At 38.6% G+C, this 27,545-nt stretch overlaps 1 protein-coding gene across 2 annotated transcripts; it reads right to left on the bottom strand.

Moving 5' to 3' along the window:
* Positions 1-1,704: 1,704 nt before the first annotated feature.
* PANK3 (pantothenate kinase 3) lies at positions 1,705-27,545 on the bottom strand. 2 transcript variants are annotated; one of them, XM_023218899.1, is made up of 7 exons: positions 27,168-27,545; positions 15,038-15,390; positions 12,076-12,329; positions 9,923-10,099; positions 7,102-7,225; positions 4,664-4,789; positions 1,705-3,560 (listed from the first exon to the last, which is right to left on the bottom strand). In XM_023218899.1, the coding sequence occupies exons 1-7, from the start codon at positions 27,193-27,195 to the stop codon at positions 3,510-3,512; spliced, it is 1,113 nt and encodes a 370-aa protein (XP_023074667.1). In that variant the 5' UTR covers positions 27,196-27,545; the 3' UTR covers positions 1,705-3,509. The 2 variants fall into 2 exon arrangements, with proteins under 2 accessions (XP_023074667.1, XP_023074668.1); XM_023218900.1 differs by lacking the exon at positions 15,038-15,390.

Below are 27,545 nucleotides of genomic sequence, written 5' to 3'. Positions count from 1 at the left end.
CCATGTAGTTTTCATATTTTACACTCAAGTTCTTATATTTGATTATAGGCATGAGCCACTGCACCCGGCCTCAAGTACTTAAAATTCAGTTTTCTTCACCTAAAGACATGAATTTATGAATGATAAGAGTGATTATTTAGGAGGAAAAGCATGTAAAGGTAAGTTTTTAGAATTTAGACTGAAACTTTGAATTCATGTCAGTCAGTAGCCATTTTAAAACCCTACAATGACTTCGTATTCCTTGCTTTAATGCTTCCGTTGCAGTGACTAAATATTTGAGCCAAAGTTCCATTAGTTCAATTTATTTTAAAAGTTTCTGATTTGTATATCTGTACAGATAAGAATCTTAATTGAATGATAGTAACTACAAGTTTTATACCTGTGGCAAATACTGTATTAGCATCTATAAATTTAGGGCAATCTTGAAGGAAAAACAGAATGGTCAGAGTCTAAGTTATTTCATCACTGTACTTTGGTTAATGTGGAACTATGGTTCATATATTTTGTCTTTTCAAACTGAAATTACCTGCTAAAGTGCACGTAAAGTGAGCAACCATCTCACCACTGTGGCTCTTTGCTTTTCCCATATGTAATCTAGAATTACTGGAATAATAAGAACACAAAATCATAATGAAGGCTGACAAAGATTTTAATTTTTTATTAAGATCTCAAGTAACTTACTGTGGTAAATAGATTTGGTTCTAATACCACAATGCCTCAAAGCTCTATGTTCTTAACGGTGCTGTCTTAGTAGAAATAAAACGTGAACCATGTGTGATTTTATCTTTTCTAGTAGGCACATTAAAAAAAACTGGAAACAGACGATTCTTTTTTTTTTTTTTTGAGATAAGAATCTCACTCTGTCGCCCAGGCTGGAGTGCAGTGGCACAATCTCAGCTCACTGCAGCCTCTGCCTCCTGGGTTCAAGCAATTCTTCTGCCTCAGCCTTCCGAGTAGCTGGGACTACAGGTGTACACCACGCCTGGCTAATTTTTGTATTTTTAGTAGAAACAGGGTTTTGCCATGATGGCCAGGCTGGTCTCAAACTCCTGACTTCAGGTGACCCACCCATCTTGGCCTCTCAAAGTGCTGAGATTACAGGTGTGAGCCACCACGCCTGGCTAAGATTCATTTTAATTGTATATTTTTCTTTAACCCAACATTTCCAATGTTAACATTTCAACATGTAATCAATACAAATAATTAGGAGATAGTCGGGCGCGGTGGCTCAAGCCTGTAATCCCAGCACTTTGGGAGGCCGAGACGGGTGGATCACGAGGTCAGGAGACCGAGACCGTCCTGGCTAACATGGTGAAACCCCGTCTCTACTAAAAAATACAAAAATCTAGCCGGGCGAGGTGGCGGGCGCCTGTAGTCCCAGCTACTCGGAGGCTGAGGCAGGAGAATGGCGGGAACCCGGGAGGCGGAGCTTGCAGTGAGCTGAGATCCGGCCACTGCACTCCAGCCCCAGCGACAGAGTGAGACTCCGTCTCAAAAAAACAAAAAACAACAACAACAAAAAATAGGAGATATTTAACCTTTTATTGTCCCTAGTCTTCAAAAACCGGTGTATATTTTACACTTAAAAGCACATCTCAATTAGGACTAACCACATTTCATATGCTCAATAGCTACATATGGGTAGTAGCTGCTGTACTGGACAGCGTGGTTCTAGAACTACCTCTTACAAATGAACACTATCAGTGTCCTTGAAAAACTTTCTTATTTGAGCTAGTTTATTTTATACAAACAAACTGTATTTCTTATTATTCCTGAAAGATCTCATATTGGCATCCTGCCATTTCATTGTAGTGCCTATCATTTTTCCATTGATACTGATCAAGTTGCCCAAGACACATCTTCCCACATAGAGGAAGTAAGAGGAAAAAAACCCTTTTGGATAGAATCTATTAAAACTCATCCCACTATTCCTATGTACATAAGTAACACTGCGTCTGCTGAGTGGAATTTGCATTCGGAACTTCAAAATTCAGACTCATCTACCTTTCCAAGTTAGACAGCTGGGGAAAGAACTTCCTAAATCTTAAGGATGAGGGCAGAAGGCTCAACCCCACTCCAGATTCAGGCAAGGGGAATAGGAAAGAGTGAGATCAGAGCATGGTGGCGTCTTGCGGGGGCTCCTTTGATGGGGGCTGTGGGGGAGTGGAAGGCATTATTTTAAGGCGATAAGAAGCAAATGGAAGACTTGCTCCAACTCTAGAGTTTTCATAGAGTTAGAGGAGGTGGAGGGATTTATTCCTGCCATGGATCATGGGCACTTCTATAATCAACTCCTGGTTTTGCACTATTTTTATAAATGGAGATTGGACCTTGGTGACAGCCTCTCTTCCCCTTTTCCTATGTTGCTCAATCTTCCTTTTCCTCCTAGGTTCTTACACATTTCAAACCCTTGCCAGTAACAGTATTTTAGTTATCAGTTCTCACCATTCCCTCTGGTGGTTGAGCCTTTGGATAAAAATCCACATGGCTATGGAGTGGGTTTTGTTGGAAAAGGTGACCTTTCTCTAACTGCACCTCTATTTCTGGCTCCTCAAACAGCTAAGGGTGATAATAAGGCATGGTAGAGGTTTTCCCATTTTTCAGTGACTAGATTGTGAATATTTCCGTATGATTTTTCTATTATTAATGTTACTGTGGTTGTTTTAAAATAAAAGCTCCTAATGTACATATGATCAAAACAAACAAACAAACAAAAAAGAGCACAGTGGACTCAAATCATATTCCATTACAATAGTCCCAGGACTTCATTGGACCGAGTCCCAGTAATTAAGCCTCCAATCTTAAAATGTTAAACATTTCAACGTGTACTGACTAATTCCTGTAAAATACAGAAAGTGCAACATCACCAAACGTGTATTTCCCAGGATTCATTTCAGAATTCTCATGAAAATTTAATAATAGTATTTCAGTTAATTATGGCATTTGAGAAAAGATACTTATGGGGAAAGATCACATACATGCTTTGGGTGATATGTTAAAAAAAAAAACCTACAATAATTAGTAGTATTGCCTTAACATTTCTAAAATCACATAAAAATGATCATCTTTGATTGCCATTTCAATAATTTTGGATACAGGGTATGTTATTTTCTGCTCACTAGGAATCAAAACATAAAACAGACTTGTAACAAATATTCAGAGTCGATTATTTTCATAAGCTAAACATTTCCGAGACTTTAAGATTTGTGTTTGAGCATACAGTACTGCAATGTTGGCTACATAAAATTAAAAAACCTTTTTAAGAGGAAGCTCCATAATCAGAGGCTTTATTGCATTTAAGGATTTAACACTGGCTATATACAAAAGGGAAAGCATTTCAATGAGAAATACTTCACGTTACCAAATTCTCTCCTTTAATATGGCAACATTCAGCAGCTTATGCTACTCTTCTATCCTTTGGTTCCCAGTGACAAACAATGCATTAATAATGCCTCTGGTTTTAGTTCCTCTTGGATGACATTTATTAGCAGAGAGAGAGACCTGATGCTTTAGCTGAAATTTGGCAGCCCAAGAAGTGCACCAACTGCTCCAAAGTATCCCTGTATAATCGAAAAATAACTGTTATGTAGTGCAGCTTTTAAATTAGCATATAATATTAACCACTTGAGAACACACAACTATGCACAATCTATCTGTTTAATAATATCTGGAAACCTACCAACTTCTGCGTTGTTAGCTATTATAAAAAATTTTCTGAACCTGTATTCTTGATATCTACACAGCTTTGAAATATGTATTTTTATTTATTATTATTATTTTTAGAGACATGGTCTCACTATTTTGCATAGGCTGGCCTTGAATTCCTGGGCTCAAGTGGTCCTCCCATCTCAGCCTCTTTAGTTGGGACTATAGGCTCACACTGAAATATGTATTCTAAAAGTGTGGCCTTTAGACACTAAAGCTTCCAGGACTGTAATAGGAATTCTGCACCCTCTCCCCTTTACTTAATAAACAAACTAACTTCCTCTAGCTGTGCCTGACACTCACACGGCATGCCATGTGGAACTGCACAAGCAAGGGCACATCATTCTGATTTGTAGTGTGTGAGCAGTGACAATGAGACACGGAAGCTTTTAAGAGCAGAATAATTTGAATCTGTGTTACTAATTTGTAATGATACAGCCATTTGACTTTGATCACAAAATGATTCAAGTTAAGTTAATCCAAAACATTATGTGGACTGATAATTGCTCAGATCAGAATTTAACTGCATGTGGTAAATGAATACCAAAAAATTTGGGGGTGCCTAGCAGGTTATTCCAATTCTCTTCCCCACAACTGAAACTGAAGTGAAGGAACCAATATTCTACCTAAGGCTGGGCATGGTGGCTCACACCTCTAAAGGATTGCTTGAGGCCAGGAGTTCCAGACCAGCCTGGGCAACAGGCTGGTCTGTAACAGGCTGGTTTTACAGCCTGGGCTATAAAAAATATTAATAAAAATAAATTAGCTGGGCATAGTGGTGCACGCGTGTGGTCCCAGCTACTTGGGAGGCTGAGGTGGGAGGATTGCTGAGCCTAGGAGGAAAAGGCTGCAGTAAGCCATCATCGTGCCACTGACCTCAAGCCTGAGTGACGGAGCAAGACCCTGTCTCTTAAAAAACATGCTATTAAAATTCACAAAAAACATTTTCCTACCATACCTCATGTTCTAGAAACAATGCTTTTAGTTGACCTTTTGACCAATAATCCAGTGCATACGCCAGAAGTTTCATTGAGAGGGTATTGACACGTAAAAAGTTTCCAACAAAGACAACTCTGTTTATTTTCTAAAAGAAAAGAACAAAGAAAAAACTTGTAAAAATAATTAACAGATTTTACAATATAAAAGGTTTCAAAATATTTATTTAACGATGTAAACAACAACTACCCTTTATCAGTATAATACCTACTACATTCCTGGCATATAGCTCTATAATCCTGAGTATTTAAAAATTAGTTCTGCACACATCATCCAAAATCCACAAAACGTATAACACCAAGAACCCTAAACTATGGACTTTGGGTGATGATGATGTGTGCACAGGGTGACTGACTGTAACACATGATCACTCTACTGTGGGATGCTGAGGATGGAGGAGGGCTGTGTGTATATGGAAGGTGGTATATGGGAACTCACTGAGCTTTCCACTTAATTTTATGTGAAAGTAAAACTGATCTAAAAAATAAAGTCTACTTTTAAAAAAGGGTTCTAGAAAGACCCTAGCAGATGATTTCAGGTGAGACTTGTTTTTGAAAATGGCCAATAAATAGCCCCCTTACAAAGTCATTTGGAGACACATTATTGATGTGATTTAAAAAAAAAAAATCAAAACATGGTAAGTACTATAAAATGCATTTACGATAAGTAGCAAATTTGGCCCATATATTGCACATTATTGATGTGATTAAAAAAAATCAAAACATGGTAAGTACTATAAAATGCATTTAGAATAAGTAGCAAACTTGTCCCATATATTGCAATGCATGTTGAACAATTACATGCAACTGTGGATTCCATAGAATTGGAGAGTAATACTGACTGGGGCACTGGCACGTGCATTCCTCTAGGATTCTAGCATTCTTTCTCCATCCCCTGCCTGATTAATCAAATCATTCTCTCTCAGCAAAGATTCCACACTAATTTGGTTTCTTAGATATCTCTATGATTAGGAAATCTTAGGGGAACTGGTGTTTGAATCACCAGAAAACTTATTTCGACTTTCACAATATACTGACTTTTGAGTAGAAATCTTTGTACATAAGTTGGGATACTATAAACCATGGCCTAAATCATTGTTAACTCAATTGGTCAGTGGAAATTTAGACATAAAGGGCTAAGAATAAAGGCTTCAAATTGTTGTCAGCTCCCAACATGGCCTACTAGTAACTCCATCAACCAACTAACACTTAAGTTTCTCAAGTTATTAAAAAACTGATGAGATTAAGTTCTGGATTTAAATATAGAATAATTCAGAGGATTTGCATAGTTATTCGCTCTGCTGGAGGCTTTCTCCCCAAAATGTCTACGTGCACAGTTTCCCCCTCACCTCCTTCAAATCTCTGCCTAAGAATCACATTTTCAAGAAAGCTTTCCTTTAACCACTCAATTACTTGGCAATTTGTCCTCTACCACTCTCTGCCCTATTCCCAATCCTCTTTATCCTGTTTGATGGTTTCTTTTTAAAAAAATAGCATTCATCATCTAATACACACTAAACAATTTACTTAATATGTCACTAGAATGAATGCAAGCTCCACAAAGCCAGATCTTTGTTTTCTTCGTTAATATATTCCAAATACCCAGAACAATGTCTGGCATCTGGTAATCAATAAATATTTACTCAATGAATAAATGAATGAATGAACAAATGAAAGGTTCCTTCAAAAAGCATATTTCCCAATCCATTTAAAGTATTCGATATTTATAAAAATTAAATGGGCAAATAATATCTATTATTATATAAGGAAGCTAGAATTAAATATATATATCCTCTTCCAAACAAAGAATCCCAACTATATGGTCAATCTAACAGTATATGCTTTTCACACTTTTCTTGGAACAATAAACACCACTCAAATATCATGAAGAACAGGTCTCAATGCCTTCATAGCCCTGTACAATGCTGCTTGATCCATATGCAACAAGGCAGCACTGTAAAGAAGCCGAGGGCAGTAAGAAAACTTCCAAGAATTTCACTAACCAAATGCAACATTAAGCACTAGTGGTATAGTGGTGAGCATAGCTGCCTTCCAAATGCAATAGTAAGACTAAAAAAAAATGCTTTCACAAAGTAGTTACCTCAAAATATCTTATGCTTAGAATTTTCTTTTACATCCTCAAGGAATTTAGGTTGTTTTTCTGAAAAAAAATTCTGAATAAATTTCTCCTATTTCAATTTGAATTATCTGCTACTTTCTTTAAAGGTACTATAGCAATTGGGTTCATAACATATATACCTAATGAGTCTTGGCGTTTAATGGGCTACATCTCAATCCCAGAGGCCTCCTTAGGGAAAGTGAAGAAGCCCTGCTAGGTGTATCTAGGACTCCAATTCACATTTTTGATAATTTGAGTTTTGCGGTTTTTTTTTTTTTTTACCTCATTAACAGCACACATTCGTGCCACAGAACCAATGTTATTGGTGATAGTAACTAAAGTAGCTCTTGCCAGATCTTCTTTACTAACAGATTCTCGCTTCTCTTTATAAATCATATTCCCAAAACTGCAGAAAAATGAAAAATAAAGTCAAATCTGCTGAAAACAAGCAACAGTTTACATATTAACAGATATATCTATAACTTGGATATTTTTATAAAATTAGGACCAAAAAGTAGAAACACATAGGGATAAGATCAAAACAACCTAACAAAAAAATCTATGCAAGAGTAAAGTAATACCTTTCAAAGAATTAAGGTTAAAATGACATCTCAAAAAAAAAAGCAGAGTTATTATAAGAAAGCAAAGATTACCAAAATATCTTCACTTTTAAACCTGATTCAAAACAAATTAACAAAGTCAAAATTACAAAATGTTTCCAAAAGTATCTCACAGCTTTAACTTCAAATTCTTTTTCATTCAGTCACAAGAAACATTTATGACATACCAAGCTTTGTGCTGGAGATACAGATAGTCCCTCAAACAGAGAATTAGTCTAGTGCAGCACTGGCCAACAGAAATAAAATGAGTAATATGTAATTTCATATATGTTCTATTAGCCACATTAAAAAGGTAAAAATAAACGTGAAATTAATTTTAATTGTACATTTCATTTAAACCAATATATCCAAATATCATCATTTCAACATGTGGCACTCAAATGCCAAGTGCCTGATGTGACTAGAGGCTACCATAATGGACAATGCAGGCCTAGATACAAAAGACAGCAAGAGAAGCGCTAACAGTAACAGGGAAAAAAACAAGCAAAGGCTAACCTCGGAAATACAAAGAAAAAAGTATCTTTTATTAAGTGGTAAGAGAAAAAAGTTTAAGAAGGTATGAGGCAGGGCTTTTCAAAGCAAAGGGACCAGAAAAAGCCAGAGAAAAAGAGAAGGAAAATCTTAGGCAGAGGCAACTAAAGGTTAAAGGCACACAGAAATGAGAAATGAAAACATCTATGAAATCACAAGATGTTTGGTCAGAGTGAAGCGTCTATGTGAGGGAGAGGCAAGAGATATTATTGAAGAGTGAGACAAAGTCCACTATCAAAGGACACTGGACTCCCTGACAAAGAACTTGGGGCGCACAAGCAACAATGGTTAGGAAGCATAATGAGAGACAAGACTGATAAATAACAGAACAGTAAATTTAAAATATTTGGGAATCAACTTAAAAAGCCATGTATGGACATATTTGGAGAGGCCTTTTTAAATGTGTGAAAGGCACAAAAGCAGCCTTAAACAGACAAGCTGAGTTCTTCAACAGCAAGACTTACTATAAAGATATCATCTGTCCAAGTTAATATGTAAACTTACTGAGATTCCAAAAAAACTTTTTGTAATAGAGAAAATGCTTGCCAAATTCATACAGAATATCAAGCAAAGAAGTGAAACTAGCCCTTCTAGAGATTAAAACATACTTTTTATGCCTCTATAAAGCTGAAAGTATAATGCTGGTACATCAACAGAATGAAAAGCCAGCATATGTAAAAAAGCCATCTCAAATCAGTGAAATAAAGATGGATTATTAGACATTAGGGCCTTCTGGAAAAAAAAAACACACAAAAAAAGCCTGAAATATGAAAGCATGATCTGTAACTTACAAAATACCCTAAGATAAACTATAAGTAAATCTAAGATTTAAGTATAAAAATACCACCATTAATATATTAGTAGAAAACAAGGGTTTATTCCTTTATGTATTTGGAATGTAGAAGACTTACTTACTATGAATCAATATCCAGAAGCCATAAAAGAAAAGACTGATAAATTCAACTGTATAACAATCGAGCAGAAACGTAGAACATGAACAACAACTCACAGAAAATAAAATATGCAAGGCTCTTAACCCCAGTGTTGGTAGGAGAAATGTAAATTAAAATTACATTAAGGGCCAGGCGCAGTGGCTCAGGCCTGTAATCCCAGCACTTTGGAAGGCCGAGGCGGGTGGATTACCTGAGGTCAGGAGTTCAAGACCAGCCTGGCCAACATGGTGAAACCCCGTTTCAACTAAAAATACAAAAAAATTAGCTGGGCATGGGGGCGGGAGCCTGTAATCCCAGCTACTTCAGGAGGCTGAGGCAGGAGAATCACTTGAACCTGGGAGGCAGAGGTTGCAGTGAGCCAAGATCGTGCCATTGTACTCCAGCCTGGGTGACAAGAGTGAAACTCTGCCTAATATAAAATAAAATAAAATAAAATGAAATAAAGTAACATTAAGATACCGTTTCTCCACCATATGGAGAAATGCAAAAGTCAGCACTCTACTGGTGAAACAGGCACTTTCATTTACTGCTGGTGAGAGTGAAAAACAGCACCGCTCCTTTGCATAGTTAACAATATCTCAAAAATGCATTTGCAATCCAACTTTTGGGAATTTATCCTACACATGTATAACAGAAAGACAACATCATGTAAAGATTTCTAGGCTATATGGATACTTTAGAGTATATATACTATGCCATATAATGGTAAATTACCTTTTGTATATGGGGAGAAAAGTAAGAATATGTATTTGTACGTGCATCGAGAAACACTGGGAGGACACCCAAAAATTAAAAAAGAAAAGTTTCCCACAAGGTGCACTCAGGGTAGACTTCTTAATGTATACTTAATTTTTAAATGATATCAATGTTCAAAACTTGGAACCTAAAATGGGTAAGAGAAAGCACCCTTACAACTTTCTGTTATACTGCTTTCCAAAAACATAAGCAACTTGAATTACTTAAGTTCCATAACTTAAATAACACAAATGTTAAACTTACCTAGATGCTACAGCCCAACCTGGCAAACCAAATCTTTCATAATCTCCTCCATAAATATCACGGACCAGCTTGTCAGCTTGTGTGCTATCACCTTTGGATGCCATTTCAAGAGCCTCTTCAAAACTTTCACAGCCAGTCAATAAACTGCATAAACCCAGAAAGGTACCCCCTCCGAGGCTAAAGAAAATAAAGAAACTTGCTAAGTTGCATTTATACATTGTATTCTTTCTCTAAAGTAAAAGGGTGGATCATTCATGTATTCAATAAACACACAGAAAAAACCTATGACTAACGCTAAGTGCTGAAATAACATAACGAAGGCAACAAAAATTGTTTAGTAAAACCAAACTTGTTAGATCAAAGAATAAACCAAAGGAAAAAAAATCACTTGGTGGAAGTAAGAGGAAAGACCTCTTAAATATCTCCCAAAGTCTTCAGCTAATACCTTACACTCTGTAGTTACCAAAACTAAATTTTTGTATGTGCATTAAAAAGGAATAAATGTTAAAAATCAGTACCATATTAATTACAAAGAGAAAATCTGTAATTTTTCTTTTGAGACAGGGTCTCACTCTGTCCCCTCAGGCTGGAGTGCAGTGACCATGAGCATAGCTTACTGCATCCTTGAACTCCTGGGCTCAAGCAATCTTCCTGTTCCAGCCTCTGCAGCGGCTAGACTACAGATGCACACTACCACACTGGACTAATATATATGCATATATTTTTGCAGAGATGGGGGGTCTCACTATGTTTCCCAGGCTGGTCTTGAACTCCTGGTCTCAAGCAATCCTCCACTTTGGCCTCCCAAACTGTTAGAATTACAGGCATGAACTACCATGTCCAGCTTTGTAATTTTAAATGGTTTCCAAGAAATGATTTTGGGAAAGGCTTATTTACTTGGTCTGACATGGATGAAATCAATTCAATGTGATACATTAACATTTAACATGACCTACACATAAATACAATGAGTAAATTTATGTCCAGCTGGCCAACATGTCAATTACAGAAATTTATTTGCTTCTATTATTCTTTTGGATATGCTCACAGAATGAAATCATATCTAATTCCTAAACTCTAAACCTTTGCTCCCTAGTCTCACCTAAATTTCCAGCAAGTTCTACCCCTGAATCACTGTTGGATTTAGTTAACAGACTGAACTTCTTTTAGAGTTAACCAAAGAAGGTAATAGTAGTGTATGATTCTTTGGCATTCTTAGAGAATTACAACACAGGTGAACTTTTAACCACTATAAAAATAAAGTACTAATTAAATATAAGTATAATTTAAACAGAATTACTACTTTAAAATTAAAATGAGTTTTTCCACAAATCAGTCTAAAGTATCCCAAAATCTTTCTTCCTTAAACAGGAATCTTCACCTCTCTGTAAAAGTTGATAAAATACATAAAAGAATCATGAGTTTTAAATCTTATTTCTCATTCGTATTTCAGGTATTACAGAAAAGTATGTGGGCTATTTGGGAACATTAATGTTATCACAAAAAGAAATCACATTAATTCATCCTATAAGAATAAATTACAATGTTCCCCAATACTGCAGTTTAAATGCTCATCTATTCAGCACATTGCAAGCTAGAGGTTTACATATATCAGTATCTATTAAAAAGTTAAAAAATAGGTAAAGAAGCAAATGCTTTGGAAAAAAGAACAAAATATAAACATAGTAAAGTTTTAAAATCAATAGAACACTGTTGCTTCCAAGTAAATGCTCTTCGGTTAAATTCTAGAAAAAAACATTACCAGACTCATTCTAGATAAAAATTCACTTTTACTATTATGGAAATTTTGATCCCAACTGATGCTGACTAATAAACATTTAATAATTTCAGTTTGAGTCTTGACATATACATCCTATAAAAATACACTATCTGTTGGCTGGGAGTGGTGGCTCATGCCTGTAATCCCAGCACTTTGGGAGGCTGAGACAGGCAGATTACTTGAGCTCAGAAGTTCGAGACCAGCCTGGGAAACATGGCACCCTCTTACACACACACACACACACACACACACAATTTTGCTGTTGTGCAAAAACATGCTCTTTTACTGGTGAAAATGGCATTATTATACTGATTTCATAACTTCTGTGTATAAAACAATGTGAATGCAGCAATACAACCAAAAAGGTCACTACCTTGTCCCAGTCACTCGTTTATAGTTGTCTTTGGAATGGACTGCTAAAATACTGACTCCCGAGCCAATGTTCACTACAAGCAGTGGATAGGGATCATCCAGGTTAAAAGGCATCTTTTGGCATCGCTCAGGTTCTGAGGCATTAGCAAAATAATAGCACTCGGCTTGTCCATTGAAACTGACAGAGTCTATATACAGCAAGCCCTTTACAAGGCAGTCAAGTTCATCCAGTTTGTGCAGGTGGAGGTTTCCAATCTGTTAAAAAACAACAACGACAAAACAAAAAAGGATGACATTCAAAAACACTCGACTCAACTAAATGATTTTCCTGTATTACTTTACAAAAATTAAAAATAATCTATGACCCCCACATTTTCATTTTGTTTCATGTCAAAATCTCCTTAGAGATTTCACCTAGTCCACTGGTCCTCAGTGAGCGTGGTATCACCTCACTGCTAGCTTTCTAAATGATGGGGAGGAAGGAAGGACCAAACTGACATTTAGTGGGCAGGGACTTGTGATGTCAGACATCTTTAATAGGTGGGGCATTTCTGCAAACCAAAGAATTATCCCATCTATGCATTATCTTTGAGTGTTCTGCCAGTCGTTTTTATAGTGGCAGTAGGAAAATTATTTATAATTACCTGAGGCTAGAGAAGAACAAAGTTATTTTACCTATCTGTCAGTGTATATAAACACAAAAGTATTTGTCCCATGGATTTATTTATTTATTTATTTAATTTTATTTTTGAGATGGAATCTAGCTCTGTCACTCAAGCTGGAGTACAGTGGCATGATCTTGGCTCACTGCAACCTCCACCTCGCGGGTCCAAGCGATTCTACGCCTCAGCCTCTCGAGTAGCTGGGATTACAGGTGCCTGACACCATGCCTGGCTAATTTTTGTATTTTTAGTAGAGATGAGGTTTCACCATATTGGCCAGGCTGGTCTCCAGCTCCTGATCTCAGGTGATCTGCCCACCTTGGTTTCCCAAAGTGCTGGGATTACAGGCGTGAGCCACTACACCCAACCCACATAGTTTTAAATATATACTAGATTTGCTAGGAAATGAACCACCATATAAAGCAAGGGAATACTATACTTCTTACTGTTTGGAATTTTACCAAGTGTTTGTTTAGCATGTTGGAGGGTCATGTCAACAACAGCAATGCCATTTATGGTATCTGATTTTCCAACAGAACATACCATATCAATCTGGCATGTGTAGCTTTGGTATTCATGATCAATACCAAAGTTATATGAAGTAGTTATATGCATAGGTGCAAGCATATAACTACTTCATGATGTCCTCTGGAATGATCATACTGTTTGTTCACCTACCCACTGACAGGTTAATTTCTGATTAATCACTGATACCTTAATTTCCTGTCTTTATATTATAGTTTGAGTACTAGTTTGAAATTATTAAACTCATTTCAGGTTAGTAAAAAGTGTATTATAAGACATTTGTGGTAAAACATTGTAGCTTAGATATCAGTTCCTCTGGGAACCTCTTCAACTCTCTAGTTGTTGTTACTCCTCTGTGTTCCCAAGGCACCTCTTTTCATACAGTACTATAGATCGTTATCTCAAATTATTAGGGTCTCGCTTCTATGAGCCATTTAAGTTATTTATATTCCTTTTGAGACAGGGTCTCATTGTCACCCAGGCTGGAGTGCAATGGCTCAATCACAGCTCACTGCAGCCTCAATCTCAAGAGCTCAAGCAATCCTCTCACTTCAGCCTCTTGAGTGGCTGGGACTACAAGCACAGGCCACTATGCCAAGCTAATTTTTTTTTTTTTTTTTTTAGATGGAGTCTCACTCTGTCGCCCAGGCTGGAGTGCAGTGGCACGATCTTGGTTCACTGCAAGCTCTGCCCCCCGAGTTCATGCCATTCTCCTGCCTCAGCCTCCTGAGTAGCTGGGACTACAGGTGTGCGCCACCACACCTGGCTAATTTTTTGTATCTTTAGTAGAGACGGGGTTTCACTGTGTTAGCCAGGATGGCCTCCATCTCCTGACCTCGTGATCCGCCCTCCTCGCCCTCCCTAAGTGCTGGGATTACAGGCGTGAGCCACCGTGCCCGGTCCAAGCTAAATTTTTTATTTTTTGTAGAGACAAGGTCCCACTATATTGCCCAGGCTGGTCTCAAACTCCTAGCCTCAAGTGATCCTTCCACATCAGCCTTTATATTCAATTAACAGTATTTTCTTATGATTTTGAGAAATTAAATTATTCACATTTACATTTTCAAGAAAAACAAATTTCAGTGGTATTCCTAAATAGAGCCACTCTTTATTCTAATAGAAAAGACTAGAAGCCTGGCAAACCACTCTTTGAACTCTCATTCTAATGGAAAAGACTAGAAGATGGCAAACTGCTAACAGCACATAACTCAAACCAATACTCATAGTTCTCCTGCCATATCCATTCAAACTACCCCATCTGACACAGGAACATGGCAGGATTGACAGTGTAAAAACAGAAAAAAAAGGGTAACAGATTTTCATTCAGGTGTCTATCATACTAACCAAAAGACACTGGTTTCCAAACTTAGGGTTTGGGAAGGAGATGGCCCTGGAAGATTAATATTATTTGAATAAGCAATATTCCAAAAACCATGTAAATGTAGGACAATAGTGAAAATAACTCAAGTTTCATTTATATCTGGCTTTGTCCACTGCCAAATTCATTAAAATCCCCAAATTCCCTTTTTATTGTAGCTTTGTAGCATAGTCCTAAACAAGTTTTACCAAATATTATGTGCAACAACATGGCCAAATCTGGGCAATATTTAGTTATCCCAAAAAAGTGTTTAAAACGCCCTAAGTGAAAGGCAATCGCAGATACATATTTCCCACTGCATGTGCGGGGAGAATTAAGGAACATGCTAGATGGAAACCTACTCTCATATTTAAAAACGAACACGTATCAATTTTCAGTTTTGAGTAAAAGATACCTACTGTGCGAAAATCTTTTTCAAACTTGTAAGCACCACCTCCTGTAGCACATAGCACCGTTTGCAATGTTGAGAAGTTTTTATCTCTTCCCATTTGGATAAAAGTAGGCAGGTCCTGGGTTGGAAACCTGATAAAGTGCAAGTTTCCTCTTCGGCCAAAAAGTGTTAAATCCTTCAGTTCAAGGTGTACATCCCGAATGCCGGTGGATCCATATGCTACATTAGAAGTCAAATATTTCCGAATACTTTTTAAACTCTCAACTTCTTCTTGTTCTTCCTCTGCTGTGATATCAATAGGTTCAAAGTATGAGAGCTTTACTAGAGTTCCCCCAATGTCCATGCCAAACCATGGGAAAGCTATGGGAGGAAGAAAAAAAAATTTTATATATATATATATATATATATATATATATATATATCCATTTTAGAAACACAAATTAGAAACTAGTTAATTAGTCACAAACTTCATTTACTCTGAGTCATGCATTCAGGCAATAATACGTATTGGGTAAGACACATGTTCCATGTGGAACTCACCTTTTTCCCTTCAAAGTTTTATTAATATATTTTCTAAAAATGTATAGGGTGCTTAGAGTTGACCCAGGATCTTTTAATTCCTGGCCTGGTAGGCACTCCTTTTCATTTACTATATACTTACCATGTGCTCCAGGGATGAGAAAAAATTCAGATCATTTTTTTTTCCCCAATAAATAGGCCATCACTAAGGGCATGAAAATCTTTGTTTCTATAAACATTTTAATACAATAAAACTGGCCTATAATCACTTCAAGTAACCCAGGAGAAAAGCATCTCCTTAAAAAGCAATTCCTGCCAGGTATGGTGCTTACGCCTGAAATCCCAATACTTTGGGAGGCTGAGGTGGGGGGCATTGCTTGAGGACAGGAGTTTGAAACCAGCCTTGGCAATATAACAAGATCCTATCTCTGCAAAAAATTTAACAATTAGCTGGGCGTGGCAGCATGCACCTGTAGTCCCAGTTACGGGAGGCTGAGGCTGCAGTGAGCCACGTTTGCACCACTACACTACAGATTAGGTAACAGGGTGAGATCCTGTCATAAACAAACCCAAAAAACAATTCCCTTCAGTAAATAATCATTATCTCCTCTACACCAGGAAACAGGAATGCAAATGAATAAGATATAATACCTGCCCTGAAGGAGTGCTCAGTGTAGCAGGGGAATATAAATAAAACACATTAAGAGGCATACGTCAATACAGTTAAGGTACTAGAAAAAGGGGGAAGTCTGAGGAAACAGAGGACCTTGCACACTTAGCTAAAGAGCTTAGACTTGAACCTCTTAGACAATGGGAACACTACTGATGTTCTAAGTAAGAGAGTGGCACAGTCTACCTTCAAATTAGAAAGCAAACAAACTTTCCACTTTGGCAGTGTACAGGATGATATAAATGAGCTGCTTAAGATGTGCCTGTAAGGCCAGCAATAGAGGCCATCTTAAGTTAACACCCTCTTGAAAAAAATGGTATAGACCATTTACAAAAATCGTATCATTTAAAAACAGATTCCTCACCTCTTACCTCAGAGGCACTGGACAATAATCTTGAAGAGTGAGATATGGGATGCCATTAAAAATTATATACTGTATATATTTGGAAGATTATACTATAGTCAGATCTAAATGGCATTTGAAAATCACTGGCTTTGGTCACCTGATTCCTTCAGGCTATGACATTCAGTTTCACAACGTGATTTCCTTATATTTATTGGCCATAATCCTCATACGGATACAAAGGAGCATTTTACAATTGTTCCCAAGGCTGGAAAGAAAGTCAGTATTATAATATTAAGAATTACAAAATTCAAATTTTTAGAATTAGTTTAAAACACAACTGATTCAGTTCTCCATAGAATTACAGCTAACATTTACTGAGCGCTCAGTATCTGTCAGATATAGGCTCATTTAATCCTCAATACCTCCACTATGAGATTGCTCTATTAAGTGTATCACTTAGACAAGGAGGCAAAGCAATTACAAACTTGCCTGAGGTCAAACTGTTAAGTGACAGTGACAAGATTCCATCCTAAAAATATATTTTTCTATTCTCTGGGATCTTAACTATTATGACAGAGACTCAAAAAGAGTTTAATACTCAAGATACATGGATTAAAATGTCTGGCAACAAAATATATTTAGCAGTTTTTATGTAAAAGTTGTCATAAATTATTTGTAAAATTCTACTTTCTTACTCATTTTACTTGATATGTGTGTGCCATTACAAGACCAGGAACATATAATTCAATGAGAAAGAAGTCTATACATTTCTCCATTTTATAATTTACACATTTACTAAAATTAGTATATAAGTTTGAATATGAGGAAGGAGTAATCCTCATTATCTTCTTTTGGAGAAACAGTTCGTTCATCTTTATATTTGAAACTCAAATTACAGATCTGGAGCTACATTACAGATAATCTTAAGAAACAGTATTCTGTATTCTGGAAAGGTACTTCCCAGTGTAGGAAAAGTTTTTTAAAAAAGTAAAATGACATTGGACCGTAATTTGGGAAGCCAGGGGAAGTTGAGCCCAAACACAATACTTTCATCATGTCACCTATAAACAGGTATAAATAACTAAGCAACATAAGCAGAAGAAAGTGACTAAATTTTCTGTTTTGTCTAGTGACTAGCAAGAAAGGCCACCTTTTTTTTTTTTTTTTTGAGATGGAGTCTTGCTCTGTCGCCCTGACTGGAGTGCAGTGGCATGATCTCAGCTCACTGCAGCCTCCGCCTCCTGGGTTCATGCAATTCTCCCGCCTCAGCCTCCCAAGTAGCTGGGACTACAGGCACGCACTGCCACACTCAACTAACTTTTCTTATTTTTAGTAGAGAAGGGGTTTCACCATGTTAGCTAGGATGGTCTTGATCTCCTGACCTTATTTTGTGTGTGTGTGTGTGTGTGTGTGTGTGTGTGAGAGAGAGAGAGAGAGCAACATGGCTGTTTATTTCACCTGGGTGGGGGTGGCTGAGTCCGAAAAGAGAGTCAGCAAAGGATGGTGGGATTATCATTAGTTCTTATAGGCTTTGGGATACGCTGTGGAGTTAGGAGCAATGTTCTGTGGGCAGGAGGTGGATCTCACAAAGTACATTCTCAAGGGTGGGGAGAATTACAAAGAACCTTCTTAAGGGTGGGGGAGATTACAAACCACATTGATCAGTTAGGGTGGGGCAGAAACAAATCACAATGCTGGAATGTCATCAGTTAAGGCTACTTTCACTTCTTTTGTGGATCTTCAGTTGCTTCAGGCCATCTGGATATGCAGGTCACAGGGGATATGATGGCTTAGCTTGGGCTCAGAGGCCTGATATTCCTGTCTTCTTATATTAATAAGAAAAGCAAAACAAAATAGTGAAGTTTTGGAGCAGCGAAAAATTTTGGGGGTGGTATGGAGAGATAATGGGCGCTGTTTCTCAGGGCTGCTTTGAGCAGGATTAGGAGTGGCGTGGGAACCTACAGTGGGAGAGATTCAACTGAAGAAAGATTTTGTGGTAAGGGGTGATACTGTGGGGTTGTTAGAAGGAGCATTTGTCATATAGAATGGTTGGTGATGGCCTGGATACAGTTTTGGATGAACTGAGAAACTAAACGTAAGACACAAGGTCCGAATAAGACAAGGAGAAAAACATATTAAAGGACTAAGATTTGGGAGGACCCAGGACATCCAATTAGAGAATGCCCAAGGGGGTTCAGCGTAATGACTTGCTTGGTTGGCAAGTTTTTGGGCTCTATCCTTGACAGGGTCCTCCTTTTTAAGTTGGAGGCTGAGCTTGGTGAGGAGTGTTTTTAAAAGACCATTGGTCCATTCTACCTTTCCTAAAGATTGAGGACGGTAAAGGGTATGAAAGCTACACAGAATACCAAGAGCCTGAGAAACTGCTTGGGTGATTTGACTAATAGAGGCAGGTCCGTTATCAGACTGTATAGAGGTTGAAAGGTCAAACCGAGGAATTATGCCTGACAAAAGGGAAGAAATGACCGCGGTGGCCTTCTCAGACCCTGTGGGAAAGGCCTCTACCCATCCAAGTGAAAGTGTCTACCCAGACCAAGAGGTACTTTAGTTTCCTGACTAAAGTAAAGTCAGGAAAGTCAATTTGCCAGTCCTGGGCAGGGACAAATCCCGGAGTTTGATGTGTAAGGAAGGAAGGGGACCTGAACAATCGCTGAGGAGTAGTAGAACAGCAGATGGAACACTGAGAAGTGATTTCCTTAAGGACAGATTTCCACAATGGAAAGGAAATGAGAGGTTCTAAGAGTCGGGCTAGCAGCTTGTAACCTACATGGAAGAGGTTATGAAATGACGATAGAATAGAATGGGCTTGTGAGGCTGGAAGGGGTTGATCTCCTGACCTTGTGATCTCCTGACCTTGGTGTCCCACAGTGCTGGGATTACAGGCGTGAGCCACCGTGCCTGGCTAACGAAGGCCATCTTAAGTAACACATGCTTGAAATGAATGGTAGCAGTGATACTAACACAGGGTAAATTCACACAGGTGTTTGCCTGGACAAACACACTTAAAACAATAGGAGCAGGTTTCTTTATCCCATAAACCAGAGACTCCTTCAGAAATGTCCCAATCTGGCCGGGCGTGGGGCTCACGCCTATAATCACAGCACTTTGGGAGGCCAAGGTGGGTGGATCACTTGAGTTCAGGAGTTTGAGACCAGCCTGGCTAACATGGTAAAACCCTGTCTCTAATAAAAATACAAAAATTGGCTGGGCTGGTGGTGCACGCCTGTAATTCCAGCTACTTAGGTGGCTGAGACAGGAAAATCGTTTGAACCGGGCAGGCAGACGTTGCAGTGAGCCGAGATTGCGCCACTGAACTCTACCCTGGGCGACAGAGCGAAACTCCATCTCAAAAAAAAAAAAAAAAAAGTCCCAGTCGGTTTAAACAACATGTTATGAGGACACTTTTCAATGGGCATTAGATAAAACAAAGGCATCCTTCTGATATTAAATAGCCAAAATGAATTCTCCTATTTGACTGACAGTTGACTCTAGAAGATTTTGTGGGGCAGGGGTGGAAAACAGTATTGCCACATCAAGTACACTCTAGGATAAAAAAATTTATACAAGGTGAGATTAAGCTAAAAACCTCTATTTTTCAAAATTCAAAATATATTTTTAGAAAATATCTGCAGGTTTGCTTTCTGTACTTTGTGTCAAATAAACATACGTGTTAAAACAGACATGCAAATATAAAAATGTTACTCAGGGAGCAAACTACAAAGCTAATACATCACCAAGTTTAAAGTTCATGCCATTTTTATTTTCAGCCAAAAGTCTCTGCTCCCAGGTTTATAAATATCTGAATACTGTCATTCCCGAAAGCAAAAATCTCAATTAACACTTACACAAAGAACTTTGAATTATTATACAAAACCATGAATTAAGTTTCAAAGGAACTTTAACATCCAGGAAAAGAGTTCAAGTTTATAGACTAAACATTAGAGAAATAAATTATCTACTTTTCTAAATCTATGAATAGGTACCAAAGATTCTGACTCCAAAGGTATATCAACAATCAATTCCAAAATACATACTTTGGCTACTCAGTAACACATACAGTGAAGCATTAAAGACAAACACATAAAAGGTGACAAAATATCCATAAATGTTGAATATCCTTAATCCAAAAATCTGAAATCAAAAATCTGAAATCTTTTGAGCACTGACATAAGGCTTCCAAGGAAATGCTCAACAGAATATTTCAAATTTCAGATTACGGATGCTCAACCTGTAAGTATAATGCAAACATTCCAAAACCCAAACATAATTGAAATCTGAAACACTAAACACTTCAGGTTTCAGGCATTTCAGATGAGGGATAATAAATCTGTATTTTACACACACACACACACACACACACACACACAGAACTGGCAGTAAAAAGGCTCATTTATAAGTGACTGAAATCCTCTTTTTAAAGTCTGAAGTACATGAAAATGTTCATGTTTACTGACATTTTCACAAAGAAAGAAAATGGCTATCTAGGTATAATAAATCATTAAATGATGAAAAACAAAATCCTTCCACTGCTTCTTTAAAAGGGTTTTCAGGCATGTTTTTTTGCATGAAAACAACCAAAAGAAAACTTCACTGAACATTATGATATACTGAAAAGAAAAAAAAAAACTTTAAACAAAAAGTAAAACTTCCTAAACAAAGCTATATTTTATCTTACTACACATGCTAAATCTCTCATGTGTGGTTTTTTGCTTTTTGTTTTTTTTTTTGAGATGGAGTCTTGCTCTGTCACCCAGGCTGGAGTGCAGTGGTGTGATCTGGCTCACTGCAACCTCCACCTCCTGGGTTCATGCCATTCTCCTGCCTCAGTCTCCCGAGTAGCTAGGACTAGAGGCGCCTGCCACCACGCCCGGTAAATTTTTTGTATTTTTTAGTGGAGATGAGGTTTCACCGTGTTAGCCAGGATGGTCTCGATCTCCTGACCTTGTGATCCGCCCACTTTGGCCTCCCAAAGTGCTGGGATTACAGGCATGAACCTGACCCTCATGTGTTTTTAAACTCTATTAAATACTTCAGAATACTATAAAATGTGTACACAAGGCATAAGTATGAACTCATAAACAAATTATTAAATTTCAAACTTGTGACCCACTTATTACTGTATTAGACTAGAGAAACACAATGTTTTATAAAATATTGTAAATTAAATTGGAAAAACGATACTATTATCTTAAGTTACTGCCAGAAGAGGTAGGTTTTTTAAAAACTCAACAATGCAAAAAGCCCAAGACTCATTTCACATCTAGTCTACTAGAAATGTGTTCATTCCTTAAGTGCTGTTTTTAAAGAAAGGTAAACTAGAGAGGCTATCCTGCAGATGATGACTTCATAGTAACCATAATATGCAAACCAGAAAATTGCAGTCTCCTTCTATTATTTCTAGCATATATCAGTTATGACAATTTTCTCCTTAAATCAACAGAGTAGGGACTGAAAGAGAACTCAGCCCTGCTGTAACTTCAATTAAGAAAAAAGAAAACCTGGTGTGGCTGGTAATGGCCACCTTTTACACTGAAATCCTTTCAACAGACTTCAGAAAGTACTTTCTTTATGCCAGAAAAATAATCACTACTAAAAAGCACGAGATGCAGAACCTCAGCAAGGCCAAAAAAAAAAAAAAAAAAAAAAAAAGGCACAAAGAAGGCAGCACGAACAGAAGAGACATAAATTCTCAATTATGATACATTCCTATCATTTAGTAAGTGGTCTGATTATCAACATATATTTTCCAGTATATCTACAAAATACTTATAATTGACATATTGTCACCAAAATAAGGGGAGGGCATGAAGCTCAAATTTTACTTATTTGCAATGAAAATATGAGAAAATATACAGATATTAAGTACAACCACAGGTCTACCTAATAGTTCCATGAGGTAAGAAAAACACCAGTTTCCCGGCCGGGCGTGGTAGCTCACACCTGGAATCCTAACACTATGGGAGGCCGAGGTGGGCGGATCACCTGAGGTCGGGAGTTCGAGACCAGCCTGGCCAACATGGCGACACCTCATCTCTACTAAAAATACAAAATTAGCCAGGCATGGTGGCATGTGCCTGTAATCCCAGCTACTTGGCTGAGGCAGGAGAATTGCTTGAACCTGGGAGGTGGAGGTTGCAGTGAGCCGAGATCACACCACTGCACTCCAGCCTGGGCGACAAAAGTGGGACTCCATCTCACAAAAAGGAGAAAAATATCAGTTTTCTAAGAAATCAAGCAAGTATCTACATATTTATAGCTTTGTTGCTTCTGGCCAAGAGACCCTTGAAAAGTAGGTCACCAGTGCATAAGCAGCCTACTTACAGCATATAACCTAAACATATAGATATATATTTTTTTTCAGAATAAAACATTCCTTGCTAAGGTGGAAAAAAAAAAAAAGAACCAAAATACACATTTAAAAAGCAAAACAAAGCACACATTACACAAATGTAAGCACTTTGATGGTGGCCAATATACAGTCCCAGACAGTGAGAATTATTAGAATCTCTCATGATCTGTTCATTCCGCCTTTAACAAAAAAAATAGCTCTTATTCTATGTCTCAAGTGGTCTCATGAGAGTTGACATTAGTTCCCCATATGTAGCAAAAATATCTCAAACTACAAGGATGAAGTGCTATTTCTTACTAGACGCATTATATATACAAAAGGAGAAATCTTGTCCAATCACCTTTTAAAATACTAAACAGCAGAAGCTATCTAGCCACAAGAGCAGACTGTTAATTTCTAACAAGGTGTGATAAACTTGGTATCCTACTAAGTGTTTGCTAAGGAAACAGGGAACAATCACTAAAAGAACTATTTAATTGCTACTGGTACCATGCAGATTTCAGACTAAAGGGATCCTGGCCAGGAACGTGGCTCATGCCTGCAATCCCAGCAAGAGGGTCGCTTGAGCTCAGGAGTTCAAGATCAGCCTGGCAATGGCAAAACCCCATCTCTGCCAAAAACACAAAAAAATTAGCTGGGCATGGTGGCGAGCACCTGTAGTTCTAGCTACTGGGGAGGCTGAGGTGGGGAGGATTGCTTGAGCCTGGGATGCCAAAGTTGCAGTGAGCTGAGATTGCGCCACTGCACTCACTGCACACCAGCCTGGGTGACAGAGTGAGACCTCGTCTCAAAAGAAAAAAAAAAAAAAAATGGGGGTGTGGAGAGACACTAAACTAAATCAGGACTTAATTGTTCTTTAGGCATAAAGGGAAACCAACGTGAAGAATGCTCGAAACATAGGGTATTTTAAAGAACAAAATTCTAAAGTGAGCATGTACACTGGTATATTCTAGATAACGCTTCAACTTCCCGAATAAGACATTTCACTATTCTCAATAATCATTCCCAAAAAAAAATGGTTTTTGTTATGAAATAGACTAAGAAAATAATCATCTTCACACCTTCAGGATTATGATTCCTTAGGACAGCTTCAGGTGTTTTTTTCTTTAGTAAATTAGTTATTTCTAAGGGGAGCTATATTAGAAACTACTACCCCAACTATCTACTGGGAGTGATGACTCTTATATTACAACTGAGTTTACAAACGGGCCAATCAAATGACACAGACACAAACTACAAATATATGCTATACCATTTTCTCTGGTCTTAACAAAAACTTCAAGTACCTTACCACTTGGGGTAACAAAGAACAAACTCAAAACCTACATCACATCACACTTAAATATATGTATCACCTTTTACTATCACTTTGTTAATCCAGCTACATGCTATACAGGTAACCCAAACACAATCTTAAAAACCTGTACCCAAGAAATCATGTCAGGCAGGGAAGAGAGTAACACAGGATTGACTTTCTCCTTCCTTCGCCTGGGGTTGAATTAACACATAATTTCAAATGCTAATCTTCCAGTTACACAATTTAGAGAATGAAATCAATTCCTTTTTAAATTTTCTGGTTAATATATGCATTCAGTATATAACCTGTTAAGATATTGATAATGTATTTAGAAGTAATATTTTCTAACACTTAGGTGAATAGTGTAAGAACACGTGAAGCCAAGGTCACTTGTTTAGCCAATATAATATACAGCTTCTTCTAGTATGCAGTTAAATGATGCAATGCATATAAAGAAAATGCCATACACATACTATGTGATCAATAAATGTTATAATTATGCCCAAAAAACCCATACAAGTATTCAAAAACAAAACAAATATATCTTTTGTTAACCTGAGTGATTTTAAGTTAAAATAATAATATTATTATTATTTTTTGAGATGGAGCCTCACTCTGTCGCCCAGGCTGGAGTGCAATGGCGTGATCTCGGCTCACTGCAATCTCTGCCTCCTGGGTTCCAGCAATTCTCCTGCCTCAGCCTCCCAAACAGCTGGGACTACAGGCGCATGCCACCAAGCCCGGCTAATGTTTCTATTTTCAGTAGAGATGGGGTTTCACCATGTTGGTCAGGCTGGTCTCGAACTCCTGACCTCGTGATGCACCCACTTCAGCCTCCCAAAGTCCTGGGATTACAGGCCTAAGTCACCGTGCCCGGCCTTATTTTTTATTATCCGGGACAGTTCATGGTTGAAACACCTTTCCCACACACAAAACGTGATGTTCCTTGGGAAAGTCACCTTTTGCATATAAAAATGTTAGGCTTCTACATCATAGTAAGTGACCAGATTTTCAGCATGATTAAATTTTAAGATTAGTGGTGTCACAATGTAACACAATGTTGTAATAATCAACTTATTTGGGGAAAAAAAGGGGGTATTCTATTCAAGAGAATCTATTTCTCAACCTAATATGTATTTTTAAGACTTTAGCTGGGACTACAGGCATGTGCCACCATGCCCAGCTAATCTTTTATACATATACATTTTTTGTAGAGACGAAGTCTCGCTACAGTGCCCAGGTTGGTCTCGAACTTCTAGCCCCCAGCGATTCCTCTGCCTCGGCCTCCCAAAGTGCTGGGATTTCAGGTGTCAGCCACCATGCCTGGCCCTATTTTATGAACTTCTCATAATAATCTTTATAATCTTTTCTAAAACACCTTTGAAGGGGGTGGTACTTATACCTGATTATTAGTTTATTCAAATCTAAGCAATCAAATCACTATCATGACAAAAGAAAACAATCACCACCAGAAGAGTCAGAATTTGAGTTGGTCATACACTGTTCATCAAATGGAAATTCTAAGAGAAGCAGAGAAAACGTATGCATAAGGGAAAATGTCCAAGTGTTCTAATTACTGCACCTGTTCAAGATGCATTAGTTTAACTCAGCAAATGTAAATTCGAAGTCTCTCTATATTACCACTATTTTATAGACTTTTTGAACAACTATGACAAGATCTATTGTTATCATAAATAATTTTTTAAAAATTTTAATTAACAGATGAAACTACCAGATAAAGTACTTAGACAATGCCCTATGGGTGCAGGAGAAAGAACGCTGTATTATAAGTCAGTCCATTTAGAGTTATGAACCTCATAGCACATGGCTGGGTATATCCTGGGAAAAGTTACTCTGGGGCTAAGTTCAATTTCCTTACCTGTAAAGTTAAGACCAAATTACCTTACAGTTAAATAGGAATTTGTAAGTTTTCACAGTGTTTTGGCTTGTTGCCTCTCAGGTGAGTTTTACAGGAACCCTGACGGATGGGCAGGGAAGGTGTCAGCGCCCTGTTTTATAGTTGAGGATTTCTTAACAGTTAAGAGCACATGAAACACTGTAAAAACAGCACAAGCATCAAGACGATGAGCATGAATCCCCACATTCCTAGTCCTTCTGGGAGGCAATACTTGGAGTGACAATCACAATGGCTGAGTGATTAAATAAGTCAATTACTGGAACAAAAGGTTTTTAAAAGACTAAACATAAAAGGAAGCAAATGAAAGTCGACCTTTCTAAAAGCATAGTAAGAAATTTTTTGTAAGTACATACATAGAAAGGTCTCTACAGGTATTCACCATAATATTAACAGTGGTTCGCTCTGGGTGCCGGGAATACGGGTGACTTTATCTTTTTTGTTTATCTGCGTTTTCTACAACAAACATAAACTAGTCGATATTCCAAACAAAAACAAGCCAAAGCAATTACACGCTGGCAGACTGCATGCACGTACGTTTGAAAGCTCCAACTGTAACAACAGTGACAACTCCCAGGAACCCACCGGCATTTCAAGGACACCAGCAGGAAGCCCGGAAATCCTTAAAAACAGGTGCTAAAAGCCGCCAGCGCAACCTGACAGCCGCGACCGCAACCTGACAGCCGCGACCGCCTCTTTTCAACCTGAATTCAGGGGGAGCTGGGAGAGGAGATTAGTCTAGTTTGACAAAATCCGAATCAGAAATTCCCTCTAGCACCTCCCAGATCTCGAAGAGAAAGTGGGAGGAAAGGCTAGGGGGCGGCAGGCATTCACCATGCATGATGGGGGGGATGGGGAGGACGGAAGCCTCGAACTCGTGGCTGAAATGGTCCCTCCGCCCCCATCTCGGAACAGGCGCCGGCGAGGAGCAACGGGCTTGGAAGCAGGCCGCCCAGCCAAGGGGCTCTCAGACGGGGCCCAAGGATGCCCTCCCAACCCGGCATACCCCAGCCCTTATCTTACAGGGTTTCTTGGCATCTTTGATCTTCATGGCGTCGGCCCGAGGGGCGAGGGACGGCCTTCGATCCGGAGCACTGAGAGCAGAGACTGCGACTCCGGAGGTGGCTGGGCCTCGCGGCGAGGCCCGGCCGGTTCCTCCCCGCAGGCCGGGCGGGGCCGGCCTAGGGCGGGGCGGCGGCGCCTGAGCAGATGCCCGGCCCAGGGGGCGGCCCCCCACCCCCGCGAGGGGCGACCGGGACCGAGCAAGCTGGGGAAGGCCGCCGGCCTCGCCGCTCCGGGGCCTCCCCGCAGCCGCTCCAAACAAAAGGCCCCGGTCCCGGGAGCCGCCGCCGCCGCCGCCGCCGCACTGAGAAATAGCCCGCCCAGGCCGAATGCCCACGT

Source organism: Piliocolobus tephrosceles, chromosome 4 (genome assembly GCF_002776525.5).
Source record: "Piliocolobus tephrosceles isolate RC106 chromosome 4, ASM277652v3, whole genome shotgun sequence".
Taxonomy (NCBI): Eukaryota; Metazoa; Chordata; class Mammalia; order Primates; family Cercopithecidae; genus Piliocolobus; species Piliocolobus tephrosceles.
This window is presented reverse-complemented; position numbering and strand designations above follow the sequence as displayed.